We start from the raw sequence: 21,211 nt of genomic DNA, 5'->3' as shown, positions 1-21,211 counted from the left end.
TCAATTTTGGTTTCATCTGACCAGAGCACCTTCTTCCACATGTTTGGTGTGTCTCCCAGGTGGCTTGTGGCAAACTTTAAACACCACTTTTTATGGATATCTTTAAGAAATGGCTTTCTTCTTGCCACTCTTCCATAAAGGCCAGATTTGTGCAATATTCGACTGATTGTTGTCCTATGGACAGAGTCTCCCACCTCAGCTGTAGATCTCTGCAGTTCATCCAGAGTGATCATGGGCCTCTTGGATGCATCTCTGATCAGTCTTCTCCTTGTATGAGCTGAAAGTTTAGAGGGACGGCCATATCTTGGTAGATTTGCAGTGGTCTGATACTCCTTCCATTTCAATATTATCACTTGCACAGTGCTCCTTGGGATGTTTAAAGCTTGGGAAATCTTTTTGTATCCAAATCCGGCTTTAAACTTCTTCACAACAGTATCTCGGACCTGCCTGGTGTGTTCCTTGTTCTTCATGATGCTCTCTGCGCTTTTAACGGACCTCTGAGACTATCACAGTGCAGGTGCATTTATACGGAGACTTGATTACACACAGGTGGATTGTATTTATCATCATTAGTCATTTAGGTCAACATTGGATCATTCAGAGATCCTCACTGAACTTCTGGAGAGAGTTTGCTGCACTGAAAGTAAAGGGGCTGAATAATTTTGCACGCCCAATTTTTCAGTTTTTGATTTGTTAAAAAAGTTTGAAATATCCAATAAATGTTGTTCCACTTCATGATTGTGTCCCACTTGTTGTTCATTCTTCACAAAAAAATACAGTTTTATATCTTTATGTTTGAAGCCTGAAATGTGGCAAAAGGTTGCAAAATTCAAGGGGGCCGAATACTTTCGCAAGGCACTGTACACATGGTTAGCAGATGTTAAGACAAGTGTAGCGAAATGCTTGTGCTTCTAGTTCCAACCATGCAGTAATATCTAACAAGTAATCAAACAATTTCACAACAACTACCTTAAACACACACAAGGGTAAAGTAATTAATAAGAATATGTACATATAAATATATGGTTGAGTGATGGCCGAACGGCATAGGCAGGATGCAGTAGATGATATAGAGTACAGTATATACATATGAGATGAGTAATGTAGGGTATGTAAACATTATATAAAGTGGCATTGTTTAAAATGACTAGTGATACATTTCTTACATCCAATTTTGTATTATTAAAGTGGCTAGAGATTTGAGTCAGTATGTTGGCAGCAGCCACTCAATGTTAGTGATGGCTGTTTAACAGTCTGATGACCTTGAGATAGAAGCTGTTTTTCAGTCTCTCGGTCCCAGATTTGATGCACCTGTACTGACTTCGCCTTCTGGATGATAGCGGGGTGAACAGGCAGTGGCTCGGGTGGTTGTTGTCCTTGATGATATTTTTGACCTTCCTGTAACATCGGGTGGTGTAGGTGTCTTGGAGGGCTGGTAGTTTGCCCCCTGTGATGCGTTGTGCAGACCTCACTACCCTCTGGAGAGCCTTGCCGTTGTGGGATGAGCAGTTGCCATACCAGGCGGTGATACAGCCCGACAGGATGCTCTCGATTGTGCATCTGTAAAAGTTTGTGAGTGTTTTTGGTGACAAGCCAATTTTCTCCAGCCTCCAGAGGTTGAAGAGGCGCTGTTGCACATTCTTCACTACGCTGTCTGTGTGGGTGGACCATTTCAGGTTGTCAATGATGTGTACGCCGAGGAACTTAAAACTTTACACCTTCTCCACTACTGTCCCTTCGATATGGATAGGGGGGTGCCCCCTGTGTCAAGTTCTCTCTCTCTCTCAAATTGTTCGGTAACCCTTGATTTGGATAGTCCATCTGTAGAGAGAGAGTGTGTGTGTGTGTACTGTGAGGATGTACAGCTTCCTATTGTCAACAACAGAGGGAGCCATTGGCTAAGTGCTAGGTCTGCTCTGTAACTGGTAATGTTTTCTTAGGGTAGTCTGTTTTACTGGGGGTGGGGAGTTTTTTTGCAGTCTGTGGTGAGGTTGGTTCTGTGGGGAGGTCCCAGGGAGAATTACAACCTCTTCATACCGAATTTGCAAATTGTCATTCAAGTACCGACTTTAGGGTAACAGCCTACCGGTAGGCTACTTCATTTACTACTGTATACCGCCACCCTCTGGATGGGTAACTTTTTGGACAACACAAGAAAAGAGTTGATTTCCTTTTTGGAAAAAAGTCTGACATATTTCCACTGGAAAGCCCTTGGAGGGATGCTGTTCATAACAACATGGAAACAAGATATGTCTTAGTCATTGTGCTTCTAAGTGTCTTCTGTTGTTGGACTTACAGCCAAGAACTAAATCCCAGCGGCAGAAATGTATGCAAAACTGAGTAAGTCATTGTGTACCTGTTTTAAATAGGTTTTATGCTTGAAATTGATGGACAAAACTATTACAGTAGCCTGATTCATGTCTGTAAAGGTAGATAAACAAGCATTCAATTGTTTTAGATATGTTAAAAAGTTTGAGATTTTCTGAATACCCAAGCCCTTCTATTCACAGATAATCTTCCTCAGATCTCTGCTCATTTAGTCTAATGCTACATTGAGTCTTTGTGCCAGTAATTCCCTGCATTTTGAATGCTGTGACAGATTTGCATCTGAATGTGATTAGGATAATGTTCAGTATGTAAATGTCTTCGTCTATTTGTCATGACTGAAATGTGATCATAACATTAGTTTGGATGAAAGGAGTTAAATTATGTTTGTTTCTATAAATCAAATACAGATGATTTCCAGATGAACTAATGTTATTTTTCTCCATCCCAGATCTGACAGGCTCCAATGTTGTAGTGGCTGGGCACAGCAAGGAGATGAGTGCTTAATACGTGAGTACTCGAAAGCCTGCATTATCCCATTCAACAAACCTGAACCTCATCATTGGGAGTAGACTCCCAAACCATTTTTCCTCTTCATTTCTAAAAGCATAATTATTTGTTGTGAACTAACTTGCCCAATGATTTTTCTTCAGCAATTTGTGAGGGTAACTTCACCTGCAAAGAAAATGAAGTTTGTGTGCGACCCCACGAATGCCGCTGTCGTCATGGTTATTTTGGAGCCACTTGTGATATGAGTAAGTTAGTTCCCTGTTCCTTCCTCACAGCAATCCTTAAAGCAGCAATCAGCAGTTGAAACAATAACAAAGTGTCCTCCCTGTCCCTGTTTCAATAAAAGCTCAAATGTATAGAGCTATGGATGCAAGTACTGACCATCCATGATATCAAAATTATAGTTTTAACCATGTTTTGAGGCTATAAAATGTTTGTTAACATTTACTTTGTTTAAAAAACATTGGAGTAAAACAAGCGTATATTTGGGGTTCTGACGGGGTACGACAGTTAATAAACTAAGCTCATGAGGCCTTAGTAAGTTATATTCTTCAAGAATCAATGGGTACATATAATTAATTTATACATAAGGTAAAATGGAAGTAGCAATTGCAGATTGTAATTTTGCCATTTATTTCAAGCATAAATTCCTTTGAAAGGTAGTGTAAGTCTGTTAACACTGCAGTCATTTTCACATACAGCCAGTCCAGGTAGCCTACTTCTTAGAACTAAGTAGTCTACGTCCAGAGAACTTAGTGTACAAATGATCTCTTTGTCTATACATATTTGCCTTACATCCGCTCTGTAGAATGTCCGTTTAAGTTCTGGGGGCCTGACTGCAAGGGTAAGTGTGATTGCCATCCCAACGGGAGGTGCGATGATGTCACTGGGGCCTGCACCTGTAACCCTAATCGCTGGGGGCAAAACTGTGAGAGAGCCTGCGACTGCCAGCAGGGCCAATGCAACCAGGAGACAGGCGCTTGTATGTGCTTCCCAGGCTATTGGGGCCCTCAGTGCTCTAACAACTGTTACTGCAGAGTAAACTCTATGTGTGATGTGGGAACTGGCCAGTGCCACTGCCATTCTGGCTGGTATGGGAGGAACTGCGGTGCCAAGTGTGCCTGCAATGCCTCTCCGTGTGACCAGCTCACCGGTCGCTGCAAGTGTCGAGAGCGTCTGTGGGGTACTCACTGCGAGCACAAGTGCCAGTGTCTCCAAGGACGCTGTAACCCGGCGGATGGATCGTGCACCTGCAAGCCAGGATTCAGAGGGAAGTTGTGCAGGGAGACGTGTCCAGCTGGATTCTACGGACAAAATTGCAGAAACAGGTGTGTGACAGCTGTGTTAGACAAAGCGGACTTACTTGAAACCACTCTGGTAGCCAGAGGTTATTTAGCTGGATAAGACATGCATGGCTTTGCTCTTTCCTCGTTCAGTCTGCTGTACGGTGCCCATTGTGGTAACCATGTGGTGAAGCTGGCAAATCTAATGTGGTTTGCAAACTGTTTTGAGCTGTGAAACACCTAAAGTGTTTGGCCACCTGAAGCTGTTGGCAATAAGACCTCTAGTCACAAGCCAGTTTCTAACCACAACGGAACTAGCCTTGGCTGAAAGGCTCTGGAAGAGGGAACCAACCATTTGGAAACCCTATTCCAGCATGAATATTACTGTAATGAATTTAGTTAGTCCATGCTATTCATCTTTTGTTACAATATTACTCAGGACTTGGTCTTACTGCTCTTCCAGGTGTGGTCACTGCAAAGGCCAGCAGCCCTGCAAGGTGGCAGAGGGACATTGCATCGCATGTGAAAGCGGTTGGAATGGCACCAGGTGTGACCAGATGTGTGCTCCTGGGTTCTTTGGTGAAAACTGCAAGGACGTTTGCTCATCCTGTAAAGATGGATACTTCTGCAACCGCATCGACGGAAAATGCCCCCACTGCAACCCTGGTTGGATGGGTGATCGGTAGGAATACGATTATGAGCTTCCGATCACATTTGTCACCTCTAATCAAATGTAGATAAGAAAGGCAATTACATCCCGTCTGAGTTTGTGCGTGATCTTCAACCATTTGTCTTCACAGATGTGAGGTCAAGTGCCCAAATGGAACCTATGGAGAGAACTGTGTCAATGACTGCAACAGCTGCTTCAATGGGATATGTCACTTCGCCACAGGAAATTGTCTCTGTAATCCTGGCTTCTCTGGTGCCTAGTGAGTGCAAAGCATTTTACATGAAAATATTTAAAAAGAAAACTAATTGAATGTAACAAATAGAGAAAGTAATATGGATGGTGTCAAGACCAATTTTGAAAATTTCATCAATGAAATTTCACACTCTTTCCTATGCAGCTGTAATGTGAGCTGTTCAGCGGGTCAGTATGGGCTTAACTGTACCCAGACCTGTTCCTGCCATGACAACAACTGCAACATAGTGACTGGAGCATGCAACCTACGTAAGAACCTTTCCTAAAACACTTGTGTAATGTGACGAGGGAAAAAAGTGTCATGTATTATTTTTCCAGAGAGCTTATTGGTAACATATGTATCCGCCATAAAAACACACATGACAGATACAGTGGGGCAAAAAAGTATTTAGTCATCCACCAATTGTACAAGTTCTCCCACTTAAAAATATGAGAGAGGCCTGTAATTTTCATCATAGGTACACTTCAACTATGACAGACAAAATGAGAAAAGAAAAATCCAGAAAATCACATTGTAGGATTTTTCATGAATTTATTTGCAAATTATGGTGGAAAATAAGTATTTGGTCACCTACAAACAAGCAAGATTTCTGGCTCTCACAGACCTGTAACTTCTTCTTTAAGAGGCTCCTCTGTCCTCCACTCGTTACCTGTATTAATGGCACCTGTTTGAACTTGTTATCAGTATAAAAGACACATGTCCACAACCTCAAACAGTCACACTCCAAACTCCACTATGGCCAAGACCAAAGAGCTGTCAAAGGACACCAGAAACAAAATTGTAGACCTGCACCAGGCAGGCTTACCTATCTGCAATAGGTAAGCAGCTTGGTTTGAAGAAATCAACTGTGGGAGCAATTATTAGGAAATGGAAGACAGACAAGACCACTGATAATCTCCCTCGATCTGGGGCTCCACGCAAGATCTCACCCTGTGGGGACAAAATGATCACAAGAACGGTGAGCAAAAATCCCAGAACCACACAGGGGGACCTAGTGAATGACCTGCAGAGAGCTGGGACCAAAGTAACAAAGCCTACCATCAGTAACACACTACGCCGCAAGGGACTCAAATCCTGCAGTGCCAGACGTGTCCCCCTGCTTAAGCCAGTACATGTCCAGGCCCGTCTGAAGTTTGCTAGAGAGCATTTGGATGATCCAGAAGAAGATTGGGAGAATGTCATATGGTCAGATAAAACCAAAATATAACTTTTTGGTCAAAACTCAACTTGTCGTGTTTGGAGGACAAAGAATGCTGAGTTGCATCCAAAGAACACCATACCTACTGTGAAGCATGGGGGTGGAAACATCATGCTTTGGGGCTGTATTTCTGCAAAGGGACCAGGACGACTGATCCGTGTAAAGGAAAGAATGAATGGGGCCATGTATCGTGAGATTTTGAGTGAAAACCTCCTTCCATCAGCAAGGGCATTGAAGATGAAACGTGGCTGGGTCTTTCAGCATGACAATGATCCCAAACACACCGCCCGGGCAACGAAGGAGTGGCTTCGTAAGAAGCATTTCAAGGTCCTGGAGTGGCCTAGCCAGTCTCCAGATCTCAACCCCATAGAAAATCTTTGGAGGGAGTTGAAAGTCTGTGTTGCCCAGCAACAGCCTCAAAACATCACTGCTCTAGAGGAGATCTGCATGGAGGAATGGGCCAAAATACCAGCAACAGTGTGTGAAAACCTTGTGAAGACTTACAGAAAACGTTTGACCTTTGTCATTGCCAACAAAGGGTATATAACAAAGTATTGAGATAAACTTTTGTTATTGACCAAATACTTATTTTCCACCATAATTTGCAAATATACTCATTAAAAATCCTACAATCTGATTTTCTGTATTTTTTTTTCTCATTTTGTCTGTCATAGTTGACGTGTACCTATGATGAAAATTACAGGCCTCTCATCTTTTTAAGTGGGAGAACTTGCACAATTGTTGGCTGACTAAATACTTTTTTGCCCCACTGTATTTATTTTTAAAAGGAGTCTATTCTGTGGCAAGTTGGACAGATGTATGACCCCTGCTCTTTGAACAGAGCCTAACCAGAGGATGGGTGTGATGGCAGCAGGTGTGCTGGTCACCTGTCTCCTGCTCCTCTCCTTGCTGTGTTGCTGCTGCGTCTGCAGACAGAACGAGTAAGAATGATTGTTGTTTGTATTGGGGCACAATAAATATATTGTCACATTAGCTGTAGTTAAATGTATACTTCACATCTTCTTTGGTTTCTCTGTTGATTGCATTTAGCCCTGAGAAAAGGTCCAAAAGAAGACTATGTGGAGGGTTCACACGAATCAGCTCTAAACTTCCTCATATCCCACTGAGACGGCAGAAGCTACCCAACGTTGTTGGTAGGTCCTACCTGCACAAACTCAATGAATGTTAACGTACGTTTTCACTGGGTTCTCATGATTGACGATAAACCAGTCCAATACCCAAAGATAGTTCTCTCCTAAATCAAAGTAGCATCCCTTCTCCTTGTTTTTTTGCTTTGCCTGCTCTCTGAATGGCTGTGACAGTGAACTCAGCGTCTATTTAAAACCATACTTAAACAGCGTCCTGCTTGCCCCCTCTTCATCCTCCCCATTTCTCTACATTCCATCGAGGGCCCCTCTAGACCACCGACAGGAAGTGTCAAAAATGATCTTAACCTGCAATTTCTCTCTACTGGAACAGGGGCAGCGGGCTAGAAGGGGGATGTTTGGGCTGGGTGGACTGATGTATGACACAGGAAGTCAGGGGGAAATATAAGGTCCCATGTGTAACATAATTTCTTTGAAGGGACAAAATGTAGTGAAGGATTATTGTTGTTAACAAATAAGTTCAAAGCTTTAGCGAATGTAGGCTCTAACTGTTAAGAGGCTAAGTGTTTGCTCGGTTTCTGTTCTCCACAGTGTCCCACCATGACCCTGAGAATACTTTCAACTGTAGTTTCATTGAGCCCCCCTCTGTAGTGGAGCAACCCACCGCCTCCGGGTCATCCAGAGCGTCCTTCTCTTCCGTAGAGACCACAGAGGACGGACATGTCTGTGCTGTGTCTGACGGTGGGTATCCCAGACTAAATCTTCTCTGTCACTCCTGCATGATAAGAAGGCTGCATTAAAACCCCCTCTGTCTGTTCTCTCTGTGACAGTGACACCTGTCTATCCTAGAACCTTCATTTCTGCAGGTGATGGGAATTCGTTAAGGCAAATTATTGTACAAAATATGTGAAGGAAGGTTACATTTTTCACATTGAGCTCCGATAATGATGGGAATGTCATTCCAAAAACAAGAGATCATTTTGGAATGACAGAACATTATGAAGTGATGAGTTGTTGGCTGCACACAACGTTTTGTTTTTGTATGATTCACTGATTTTCTGCAATGACTAGATTTTTGTCAAAACAACTGCTGCATAGTCATATCCGGTGTAAGATCCAGAGGGTGATGTGTAAACTACAGTTCTTGATAGATCATCATTTCACTGATCTGCCCTAAATGCACTGCCTAATCTGCTGCAGTATCATCCAATGAAAGCCCTTGCTTCTAAAGTAAGCATGAACAGGAAAATGTTAATAGTAGGTAATCCAGTACTTAAAACATTCCCAAAGCATTTGTGTTTATTTCCTATACATCTTTAGAGCTGAAGGGGAGACGGATTCTGATGATCTTTTATTTAATTGAATAAAAATTGACGTTTGAACTTCTCTCGCCCTCTCTCTCGCCCTTTCTCTCGCCCTCTGAGAAGAGAACAAAAAGAAAGGGGACAGAATCAACACAACAGAGACTACAGTACTGGCTGATGATGATGTCTCTGAGGTAGACACATTGCCGGAGGACAGGGATATGACTGAGCAGGCTTCAGTTAACACCAGTGAGCTGCCACTCCAGAAGTCATCAGAGAGTGAGGGCTCCTGCAGTGGCACAGAGTCAGCCACCAGCACCCTCTGCCTCAGGGTCTCTGCCCCTCAGCCACCACAGCAGTCCAGCAAGGAGCCAGAGAACAATGGCGGGTCAAACAATGTCAAATATAATGGAAAGCCTATAGCTGCTGAGAGGATTAAACCACAGCCACCAGACCCCTCCACCAAGCCCAAGCTTTCATGGATCCATGCATCTCCTGGGCCAAATCAGAATCAGATAAGTCAGGAAGAGACTGTGGCTGAGGATAACATTTGTACCAGAAAGAAAGCCAGCAAGCAGCGAGCTCCCAACGCCCCAGAGTCTGCAGGTACAGTTGGGGACAGCTCCCTAGGTGAGAAGAAGCCTAATAAAAGCAGACCAGGTCTGTTGCAGATAGAGCACATCAATGGGGCAGTGCAGAGTGTCCTGAGGAGAATGGGCAATTTCCGTGTTGATCGGAAAGCTGCAATCCCCAAAGAGTCCCCAGAGAAGAGGAACAGCTTATCCCTAAACAGGGAGGTTAACCAACCGAACATACACTCTGAGGTAGCCTCTCTCTTAACTGCTCAGCTGAAGGAGAAGACTCAGAGCCTGAACAGGAGCGAGGCCGGCAGCTGTGAAGAGAGCCTGTCTCACCTCCAGGCCCAGAGAAAGAAGCCCACCCCGCCCCAAAAGACCTCGGGCACCCAGCCTGGAGCTGGAAAGGATTTGCTTCCCACATCCGACAGCTCACAGAAGCCTATGCCAGATAGTCCATCTAAAGAAGCCAAATACCAAGAGAAACAAGACTCTAACAACTCTGAAAGCAGCTCAGATAAGGGAGAGCCCAAAAATAAGACCCCAATGAAAAAGCCTCCTCGGAAAAAGAGCAAGGAAGGTAATGTAGACTCAAAAATACAGACTACAGCTCCAAAGGTTGCAGTGATGCCACCAAAGGCTTCAAATTAGCACAGCCAGTCTGGATGTTTCTCAATTCTGGAAAAACAATGACGCACATGTTGTGATGCTTGAAATAATTGATTGGACACATGTTTCATTGTGTTTAGCACCAAATCAAATTAACGATGGAATCTTTTCCCTTGGGTGGATGTTTTTGATCTTGAGAAATGTTATTATACAATGCAGTATTCTTTATATTTGAACTTTTTATATTCCTTCACTTTCGTTATTGTCAAATCAATATATTAGTAAAAGTGCTAAGACAGAATAATTATTTGCCCTCATTATTTTATTCATTTTCTAATTTGTTCATATCGAATAGACCAAACACCCCAAAATCTGGATTTTGCATCTCCCATATCTAATCAATATTTTAATTTGGAAAGTCGATCCCACTGCCCAGAACTTTGGAGCCACGACTGGGCCTCAGACAAACAAGAGGTGTGGTGTATTGATGGTGGAACAGTCTGGGGTCTGTGTAGAGGGCCCTGTGGCTGTCTGACACATGTGCTACAGTTGTGTGTGTGCAGTTTGTTGGGGGAGAATGATAGACTTTGAGGCAGCTGTAAAGACTACAGAAGATCATATGGTGTTTAATTGAATCCAGACTGTTGGCACCGGTCGTCTTGAATCCATGATGTGACCTGCTTAGACAGGAACATCTCTCCCTTTGCTATCAGGAGTCACAGACAAAGCAAAGACACGTTTAGGAGCAGCAAGGGCTTGAAAATAAGTTATTAAACGTAAATAAGTAACATTGCAAGTAAGTAACATAGTAAGATTTGCAGATCACTTGAAATGATGCAGGAACATGTCCTCACAGACCAGCTGCCTTGTTGTGAACATTAGATCATAATGAACACATTTATAGAGGCTCCAATGGTTGAGTGTACAAACAGGCTTTCAAGGCATGACTGTGTGCATTGCTGCACGCATAGGTGTCTATACATCAGTATTTAATTCTAGAAGTTTTACTGTGGAAAAGGGATCGGGACTAGTGGTGGGAAGGGGACTAGAATTACGTTTTGACTGCCTGTTTAAACATCTCCGTGTAGCTTGGTCTGTAACTGAATGCCAGGCCTTGAGAAGCAACCGCCAACTCAATCCTGTCCCAGAATCCTCTTGGGAGACAGTGGTTAGCATAGAGACACCCTATGAAAGCATTAACATCTTGTAGCCATTACATCGATGGAAAAACATTTACGACTTGAGGAAAAAAAGCAAATATTTTGCCCTAAGCAAAGCAGAAAACCTAGAGTGATAACACCTAAACATCAGTATGACCTAATTGGAAACCTTGGTCTCAGAAAAACATAAGTTGTTACCTAAATATGGTTTGAATTTGTTGTCTTAATATATTTTTGGAATGCCAAGATGGTACAGGATCATTCACTGAGAATTGTATTTTCTGAAATTTTGTATTAAAAAAATGACTTTGGATATGGGCCATACATGTGTTAGATTCTAAGTTCTGGTACAAATCCAGTTGGACACCAAAGGAAGCTCAGACTAGATTTATTCCATCCAAACTGAATGCTGCAGCTGCATAGCACACAATTTTACATAAGCATTTGTTTATGCCTTCTGATTAGGAGTCACCTCCTCGTCTATCGAGGATAAACAATCAGTGTTGCTGGGCAATAACTAAGTATGTTCCTCCTATTGGGGTTCCAGAACCTTCATGAGAAGGGATGTGTACATGTGTGTGCGATAAGACTACAGTTGGAGTATTGTTGGGATGGGCCCCTCTAGCCCCCCTCCCAGAGGTTTCTTCTCTCTTCAAATTTCTCCTCACCTCAATGTTAAACTCCACGTCTCTCACTGCCCTAGTTCCACAGAATCTTGCCTGACCTTACCAGGAACTGAGAGTCAGCTGTGGCTCTTTACCTACTTTCTTAGAAATATGAATATACAACAATAACATATGTGGACATAGACACTTTCTGCACTTCCCTTTGTCCCAGCAACAACACTCCCCGGCTCCAACATCCTAACCAATAACAAATTATTACTACTAATAAGCAGATTATGCAATTGCTAACGGACTGATTATGCAACTAAAAACTGTCTCAAGTCAAATACATGGCTCCAAAAGTACTGTATATAACACCACAAGCAAATGGCAGGACTTTTCTATGGGAATGACTACATGATTGCGAGTGTCTAGTCACTGTGGTATGAAGGGGATGGTGGGAACCTTCTGTGTAGGCAACGCTACACCATGATCTTTTCATTTTCTCTGTTCTCCGAAACAGGAATGGAAAGTACAGACATCATGAAATATCAGAATTGTAAACCAGCACAGGCGACCCAGAATGAACAGACATGATCATAGCCAGGACAAGTGTTATGATGTGACTCATCAAAGATGGAATTTCCTTTGTATATTTTGTAAGAACTTTCTATCAGTCACATGGTCATTTTGGAGCCACTCAAATAAGGGTGTCAATCAATATGTGCCACAATAAACTGGAAAAAGCTGCGATCATCGCCAACATGTAGGCCAAAGCACACGTTATCTCATCTCTGCAAGCAATACCAAAACTGGCTCCATCTTTCCATGCGAACATACTTGTTCTGCTAACAGTCGAGTTCATTGTCTGTCAGGACCACATTCTAGTCTTCTTGAACTCATCATTTATTCTCTGGACACAATCACAACATCCACAATAAAACTGCTCATGATCTCTCTCTACCCCAAGAGATTATACTTGACCAGAATCCGCAATCTGGCTGTATAGCATTCATTTTAGTGTCCATACAGGTGCTCTGACTACATGTTTATACTATAGAAAAATGGGTCAAAACATCTGGGTTGTACCAATGATTTATATAAACCATGGATTGCTGATGCTATGCTTTGGCCATTGAGAGGCTTTGAAGCCACCTGTCGGCCATATTGGCACTCCCCAGTAGAAGCAGTCCTCCATAGGAATGAATGGAATTCTACAGTATTTCAATGCAATGTTTCAAGGACAAAATTACATGTACAAGTATTTCTTTATTGTAGTGGCGACATCAACATTAGTAATCTCAAGATAAATAATACTTTCATTTTTATGTTTAGCTGACTAAATATAATTTAAAAGTATGCATTAAGGTGTCTGTAACTGGGGCGGCAGGTAGCCTAGTGGTTATCACGGTAAGCCAGTAACCAAAATGGTTGCTTGATCAAATCCCTGAGCTGACAAGGTAAAAATATGTTGTTCTACCCCTGAACAAGGCAGTTAACCCACTCTTCCCCGGTAAGGCCATCACTGTAAATACACATTTGTTCTTAACTGACTTGACTGGTTAAATAATTTGTTAAAATTAAATGTAGAAATTAATAAATATATTTCTATAGCTTCAAAAATATTTTTTACAATGGAGGGGGAGTGCCAAGATGGAGGCACTATTGCATATATAAATCATTGGGTTATACCGACCTTAGATGTGGGATATAAAGCTTTACATAAACAGCACATGGATAAAAATAGATGGATGCTGAATGGACTACAAAAAGAGGGAATTGCTCCATCTGCTGGACACTGTCTTCCTCGAGTTACCTACTATAGCTGGGTAAAAGAAATGCCTGAAACTAATATACAACGCAACATGTAAAATGTTGGTCCCATGTTTCATGAGCTGAAATAAAATATACCAAAAAACTTGCATACACACCAAAGGCTTCTCAAATTTTGAGCACAAATGTATTTATCCCCCTCCTCTCCCCTGTAACTATTCCCCAGGTCGTTGCTGCAAATGAGAATGTGTTCTCACTCAACTTACCTGGTAAAATAGCGGATAAATAAAATAAATAAAAAATGTACATCCACTGCCAAGATATCTTGATTTTTCAATTTAACTAAGCAAGTCAGTTAAGATCAAATTCTTATTTACAATGACAGCTTACCGGGGAACAGTGGGGTAACATCCTTGTTCAGGGGCAGAATGACAGAATTGTGCCATGTCAGCTCAGGGATTCAATCCAGCAAACCTTCGGTTACAGGCCCAACGCTCTAACCACTAGGCTACCTGCTGCCCCGATAATCCATCCACATGACAGGTGTGGCATATCGAGAAGCTGATTAAACAGCATGGTTATTACACAGGTGCACCTTGTGCTGGGGACTATACAAGGTCACTAAAATATGCAGTTGTGACACACAACACAATGCCACAGATGTGCCACGTTTTGTGGTAGCTGCAATTGGCATGCTGACGGCAGGAATGTTCACCAGAGCAAGTGGGTGGGCCCATGCCCTCCCAGGCTTTTTCATGGCTGCACCCCTGCCCAGTCATGTGAAATCCATAGAGTAGGCCCAAATTAATTTATTTACATTGACTGATTTCCTTATATGAACTGTAACTTATTAAAATAATTGAAACAGTTTAGTTTGTATTTTTCTTCAGTATAGATCCCATTACATACTGGTCTTGACGAGAAGAAAAGAAAACTGTTTGGGGATCTCTTCTGCACTGTTCTACCAATCCCATAAATGTGGAGAAGATTGAGTGTCACCTTATTAACATCCAAAAAGTTGCTTCACAGGCTCTTTCCATTTCCCCTGAAAAACTGAACAACCGGTTGTTGGGGACTGAGGCTGTGTGTTACCCAACAGAGCAGGACCTGGCTGTCACACCTGTGACCATAGATAAATTCTCCCAGTGAGGGAAACCAAAGACAGCAGTGCCTTGTGAGTGAACGGTTACCGACAACCATCTTCTGATATTCTGGTAAATAACCTTTGGGGTTCTCTCATTTTGGCAAAAGTCTGTCCTCCGTCCTCTCTCACCAAGAAGTGGCTGAGTGTTTCAATTCAGAAGATGGGCCTTTTATTAAATTAGCTCACCTCCTGCCTCCTCTCAACTCCTTTTGAAAAGGTCAAAGTTAAATTGAGAGTGAAAGCGGATGGAAATGCACTTGCTTGAAATGAGACTGTCCTTCTCCACAGAATTGCCTAACTCCTGTGTCCTCTCTTGCCTGTTTGAACAGGTAAAAGATAATCAAGGCGAGACGGCGGAAAGTGGACACATCCGCTTGTATGAAATGGCTCCTCCAAATGAGACTCAAGTACAGTTGATGATTATCTAGCTACGTATCTGATTCTACAAATCAAAACATGTTTATGTTGAATTTATTAACAGTTTTAAAGTATCAGCATTTACAAATGGCGAGGGAGAGATCAGGCAAATTACATTTACAGGAGAACCTCCACATAAGGCAACTTATGTTTACAGGGGTGAAGCCCAAATAAAATGTGTAAAGTGATCCAAACAAATAAAAGTTAGTAGGCAAACAGAGTGTTCTAACGAATTGACACATTCCTCGACCACATCGATTTCCGGGTCACAGAGGAGGACTGAGGCAAGAGGATGGTCTTTTTCCCATACGAGAATCTCCTATGGTCCTCCCTTAATCAATAGCCTCCTTCTGGCAAGGAAGCACAGGTATATTCTACCTGAATAGACAAGTGTATCCTACCCCCTTTGAATCAAGCTATTATTTTTCCGAAGGAGAAGAGCATGCAGACATTTAAGAACAATATGCTACTTAACCCTTTATTAAATGTATTGCACAACTAGATACATTTATTTTAGGATTCCACCCTGTAAGTCATTTGCCTGATGCGCAATTGGAGTAATTTCATACAAGCGGATGTGTCCACTTTGTCTTCTCACAGGCTCACCTTGACCTGTTCAAAAGGAGGCTAGAGACGACACAGAAGTTGAGCAAATCTAATTAGGAATAGGCCTGTGTTTCTTCTAGGACTGACTGAAGGATAAACCCAGTGCTGTTGACCTTTGACCTGTATTGGATTTGCGCTTTCTTTGACTTGTGGATAGGTGCTATTTCTGACGTTTGCGTACTTCTCACAGCATCCATTAATAACACTATTCAATAAGTCCATAGTCATACCTAATGGCAACACAATCAGGTCTCATTACCAGTTATGGGATCCTAATAAATAAAAAAAATGGGCCAAATATTACTGCCCCACAGTCCAAAGTTATTGATGTGCAATGCAAAACAATCTCCACGACAGAACTCCACAGCACTGTACTAAAGTGATTAACTAGACATCTTGTTGCCTTCTACAATGCTAAAATAGTAGATGTGGTGGGGTAACAGTGTGCAATATCTAACAAGAGACAAATGTCAAGTACAGTTGATGGCGAGCTAGCTACTTAACTGATTCTACAAATCAAAGCATGCTTACTTTGAATTTATTAACAGTTTTAAAGTATCTGTACATTTACAAATGGTGAGGGAGAGGAGATCACAGTATACAAGGTCAAGTTGAAACACTTCCATGTTTTGATCAGTCTTTTTTAAACTCCCATGCCATGGAGTTTCTGATAGCGAACAATCAGCTTCGCAGTGACAGGTCAATGGAGGTGATGGTTCACAAAGACCGACTCAGGAATGGAAATTGAAGTGTGGCGTTTGCTTCATTTCTGCCGCAACATAAGGCCACTTCTTTATTCCTCCTCGTTTTGGTATTTGATGTGTTTCCAGAGTTTCTACGAACCAAACACAACATTGAAAGTTGGAGCACACGTATAACGACTCATGCTGTATCCAAACTATGGAGAGAATTTTGCTGAACAAACAAGTTAAAAGGACATAAGCAATCATAAGCAATAAGCAATCATAAGCAATACGCAATCAAAATTTGCGCACAATACTAGAGTGCTTCAATTCACATACACTGCTGCGCATATGCCAACTTAATAGTCATGAGAATCTATAACAATATTATTGGCACTGACAGTTATACAGTATTATCAACACTAAATATACATGTCACAATTCCAGAACTAACAAATGTACAAAACATATTTTCGCCCAATGTATCCGCTCAGACACGAGAAACGTACTTTCTAATTTGACGCCACGGTCCGTCTGCGCTCTTTCACTACAAGTGCTTTCGAGTGCCAGTTCAAAACTACTCGGAACTGGGAACCTCCGAATTCTGAGAGTCCAAAACAACTGGGTACTCTGACTGGAATTCCAGCTCGGGAACTCGGGCCGCGTTATAAAACTCAGACTTGGAAGACCATTCAAATCGTTTTTTCCGAGTTCCCAGTTGTTTTTTAAAGTCGGTGATTTTCGAGTTCTGTGTTCCCAGTTGTTTTGAACGCGGCATCATTCCAGCGCGTAAAACACTTTGTTTGATTTGGGCTTTACGCCAACCATTGGCAGTTGTCCTAAGCAATGTCGGGCTAAATGAGGTTACGAGAAGATCTGTCAATAGACTTCAATTGCTCGAACATGGCATCTCCTCCTTGGTCAAATATTCTTTCAAAAAACACTGCTGCGAACATGATGGTAATGGCAAAAGTAGATGTTCTCCTGAAGAGCAAACTGTAGACTCCTTTCGCATGCGACATGTTGGCTGACCGTGATTAGAGAAAGGGGAAATAACGTCAGAATAACGGAAACCGAAGTGTATGATGGGAAATTAAATTGTAAACATCTAGGTCATATCCTTGTGCGCCAAAGGAAATTATAAAACAAAATACTGACGATAAATACATGGTCTTTAAAAAAACGTACTTGTCTAACAAATATAAGTACAACAAACTGCGGTGTACCTCAAGATGGAAAGATATCAAACGTGCTACAGAGAGGACTCCAACCTGTAGCAAAGATTATGGATATAGTGACAAGATACAATATATCTCCGGCCTAACAATGGGAGTCGTTGTCCACATAGCAGCGCGGCGGGTTGCTTATCCTTTCTTTGGATTGGTGGATACAGCTCATTATTGTAATCTAATTTTAAATATTCAAGAGGGTGACGTCAATCGAGAGAGACGCTATGCTACTAGCTTCATACTATGAATATGCAGAGCCATCTCCGATATTAAGTGTTTTTTCTCAAGTTGCCAGGATGTTACTTATATAAGTACACTCGTAACAACTTAAGCATTACTGAACTTCTATTAGATCAAATAAACCTCATGCAGCAAATAAGTGATGCATTTTTTGTTGTTGGCCAAATTCGACCCTCATTGACCTCCATACAGAAACTTGCTTGGTGGGCAAAAAAAAACGCTGCCTGCTGGAAGGAAGCACATTTTCCACTGAGTTGGGCGTCTCTGCGTCTCCACATGTAGCCTAGGTCAAGAGAGAAAGAAAGAGGACTCATCTATATATCTGTGCCATTATATTTGTGCCACGGTGGAGGTGTCATGATACCCATAAAACCTAGCAGTCAAACAGGGAAATAGTTCCAAACGGTTTTCCACCATTAATTTTTCCCCCAATAGGGAATTGTAGACAAAAAAAAAAGAAAAAAAAAGTGCTGGTTTGCTTAATAATATAAGGAATGTGAAATGATTTACACTTTTACTTTTGATATGCAAGTATATTTTAGCAATTACTTTTGATACTTAAGTATATCTAAAACCCAAATACTTTTACTCAAATAGCATTTTACTAGGTGACTTTTACTTGAGTGATTTGGGTACTTTTCCCACAACTTCCTGGCGTGACGTTTTGATAACCATGTAAATCTTTCTCTAGCTGACACCTTTGCGAACAGGTATTGTGTCAATTTAAAACTTGCACAAGACAGGTCACAGAATTGTACATTTAAAGAAATGTTGCCAATTTATTAGTTGCTAACATGAGATAGTTAATCCAGAGATTCTTACCTTTGACTCGATTCGTCCCGATCACCATGGTATTTGTAGTTCTTTATGATAGCCACATTAGCAGCTAATTAGCATTTCATTTTTTTGCGTGTAAATACAGGTGAATATATTGATAAGTAACCTTTGAGAGTTTTACACGGTTATCAAAATGTCACACTAGGGTAAGCCTACACAAAACACAGCCCTTAAGTGTTTATAAAATCCATTATAAAATGAATGGTTGACAGCATGGGCAGCGCCATTGAGGCTACAACCCATAGGAATACCCACTATTTTAAAATGGCAGAAGCATGGTGGAAGCCCTCAATGGCGCTGCCTACGCTAATATTGCCTTTTGGCCACTAGAGGCCTCCATCATTCTCTATAGGTAGGTTTTCCTGTTTGGGAAAAGGCCATATAGTGGAACTGGAAAGAGACCTGGAAATTAACAAGTGGTCGAGGAGTTTGTCAATTCGTTAGTAGGCAAACAGAAGACAGTCCCCCCCTCCTGAATTTCCACCTTTTTGGAAGTATTTTTGGGGTCATTGTCCATTTAGAAGACCCATTTGCAACCAAGCTTTAACTTCCTGACTGATGTCTTGAGATGTTGCTTCAATATATCCACATATTTTTCCCTCCTCATGATGCCATTTATTTTGTGAAGTGCACCAGTTCCTCCTGCAGCAAAGCACCCCCACAACATGATGCTGCCACCCCCGTGCTTCACGGTTGGGATGGTGTTCTTCAGCTTGCAAGCCTCCCCCATTTTCCTCCAAACATAACAATGGTCATTATGGCCAAACAGTTCTATTTTTGTTTCATCAGACCAGAGGACATTTCTCTAAAAAGTATAATCTTTGTCCCCATGTGCAGTTGCAAACCGTAGTCTGGCTTTTTTTATGCCAGTTTTGGAGCAGTGGCTTCTTCCTTGCGGAGTGGCCTTTCAGGTTATGTCGATATAGGACTTGTTTTACTATGGATGTAGATAATTTTGTACCCGTTTCCTCCAGCATCTTCATAAGGTCCTTTGCTGTTGTTCTGGGATTGAGTTGCACTTTTCGCATCAAAGTACATTCATCTTTAGGAGACAGAATGCGTCTCCTTCCTGAGCGGTATGACGGCTACGTGGTCTCATGGTGTTTATACTTGCGTACTATTGTTTGCACAGATGAACGTGATACCTTCAGGCGTTTGGAAATTGCTCCCAAGGATGAACCAGACTTGTGGAGGTCTACAATTGTTTTTCTGAGATCTTGGTTGATTTCTTTTGATTTTGCCATGATGTCAAGCCAAGAGGTACTGAGTTTGAAGGTAGGCCTTGTAATACATCCACAGGTACACCTCCAATTGACTCAAATGATGTCAATTAGCCTATCAGAAGCTTCTAAAGCCATGATATAATTTCCTGGAATTTTCCAAGCTGTTTAAAGGCACAGTCAACTTAGTGCATGTAAACTTCTGACCCACTGGAATTGTGATACAGTGAATTATAAGTGAAATAATCTGTCTATAAACAATTTTTGGGAAAATGACTTGTGTCAGGCACCCAGTAGATGTCCTAAAACACTTGCCAAGGCTACAGTTTGTTAACAAGACATTTGTGGAGTGGTTGAAAAATGAGTTTTAATGACTCCAACCTAAGTGTATGTACTTCTGACTTCAACTGTATTTTCATTTACTTCTAAATAAGCTGATAAGGAAAAGCTATATGTCAATGATTTTCTCTCCATTTTGTAAATCAAATCACTCGTTGAATTGACTGTCTTCAATTCAAATTGACCCTACCTAACTCATGTAGTTCTATTCAATTAACAACACATAAGCATACATACACAAACAGTAATAGTAACAACAAAATTGACCAATAAACAACTAAATCACTGTATTGAGACCCTGTTGCATACCTGATAAAGCAACGAGGCCTCTCTCCAATGGTCGCTGACGAGATCAAGTTGGAAGACAGTTGATTCCCCAAACTGAGTCAACCAAGGTAAGTCCAACCAAGGTGTGTGTAAATATCCATTATCACGTTTCTCTGGTTTAGGGGATATGAGGTTTCTGCAGGAAATGCCACCCAGCAATTCGGGCTCTGGCTGGGCCACTCAAGGACATTCAGAGACTTGTCCCGAAGCCACTCCTGCATTGTCTTGGCTGTGTGCTTAGGTTCATTGTCGTGTTGGAAGGTGAACCTTCGCCCCAGTCTAAGTTCCTGAGCGCTCTGGAGCAGGTTTTCATCAAGCATCTTTTTTTCGCTTTGTCATTGCGGGGTATTGTGTGTAGATTGATGAGTTTTAACTTTTTAAAAAAAATCTATTTTAGAGTAAGACTGTAACGTAATAAAATGTGGAAAGGGGAAGTGATCTGAATGCATTCCAAATACACTGCATGAAATAGGTGTGGACAAGCCTTTACACATTCATTAAATCAGCCCATGGCCGGCCACGTGCTAACAAATGCATCAGGTCAATCGCTTGGCCTGACAAATAAAATATTTTTTAGGCAGTATAATAAAATCATGTTTCTATAGGTTTATATCACCCCAATTATACATAGCCTTCTAACGTTTTTCTTAAACCGTCCTTGGTGGTCTACACAATAGCAATCAATCAAAATGTTCACTTCTTTGACTTGGGTTTTGGACTGAAAGTCAGAGGAACCTGTGTTCTGGTTTTGTCAATTGTGTGAACATTTTATTTGCCTCATAAAATATGTGCTCACTA

At 41.7% G+C, this 21,211-nt stretch overlaps 1 protein-coding gene and 1 long non-coding RNA gene across 3 annotated transcripts; one reads left to right on the top strand and one right to left on the bottom strand.

Moving 5' to 3' along the window:
- Window positions 1-1,965: 1,965 nt before the first annotated feature.
- Window positions 1,966-11,513, top strand: LOC110523752 (scavenger receptor class F member 2). The gene is made up of 11 exons (XM_021602725.2): window positions 1,966-2,340; window positions 2,777-2,835; window positions 2,979-3,080; window positions 3,644-4,163; window positions 4,582-4,800; window positions 4,919-5,047; window positions 5,186-5,289; window positions 7,081-7,180; window positions 7,290-7,393; window positions 7,937-8,086; window positions 8,773-11,513. The coding sequence occupies exons 1-11, from the start codon at window positions 2,237-2,239 to the stop codon at window positions 9,873-9,875; spliced, it is 2,694 nt and encodes an 897-aa protein (XP_021458400.2). The 5' UTR covers window positions 1,966-2,236; the 3' UTR covers window positions 9,876-11,513.
- A 3,457-nt stretch (window positions 11,514-14,970) lies between these two features.
- On the bottom strand, window positions 14,971-18,762 carry LOC110523751. 2 transcript variants are annotated; one of them, XR_005051730.1, is made up of 3 exons: window positions 18,513-18,762; window positions 16,731-17,973; window positions 14,971-16,373 (listed from the first exon to the last, which is right to left on the bottom strand). It is a non-coding gene; the product is annotated as an uncharacterized LOC110523751 (long non-coding RNA). The 2 variants fall into 2 exon arrangements; XR_002473485.2 differs by lacking the exon at window positions 18,513-18,762 and having other exon boundaries at window positions 16,731-18,058.
- Window positions 18,763-21,211: the final 2,449 nt, after the last annotated feature.

Source organism: Oncorhynchus mykiss, chromosome 5 (genome assembly GCF_013265735.2).
Source record: "Oncorhynchus mykiss isolate Arlee chromosome 5, USDA_OmykA_1.1, whole genome shotgun sequence".
In the NCBI taxonomy this organism is placed as follows: domain Eukaryota; kingdom Metazoa; phylum Chordata; class Actinopteri; order Salmoniformes; family Salmonidae; genus Oncorhynchus; species Oncorhynchus mykiss.
The sequence above is the reverse complement of the archived record's forward strand: the minus strand, read 5'-3'. Positions and strand labels throughout refer to the sequence as shown.

What these genes read in the sequence shown, in the direction of transcription:
- LOC110523752 (XM_021602725.2), top strand. Translation starts at nt 2,237, where the DNA reads ATGGAAACAAGATATGTCTTAGTCATTGTGCTTCTAAGTGTCTTCTGT. An exon ending in TGGAGCCACTTGTGATATGA is followed by an intron (nt 3,081 to 3,643) that starts GTAAGTTAGTTC and finishes TCCGCTCTGTAG; the next exon opens with AATGTCCGTTTAAGTTCTGG. An exon ending in GACTGGAGCATGCAACCTAC is followed by an intron (nt 5,290 to 7,080) that starts GTAAGAACCTTT and finishes CTCTTTGAACAG; the next exon opens with AGCCTAACCAGAGGATGGGT.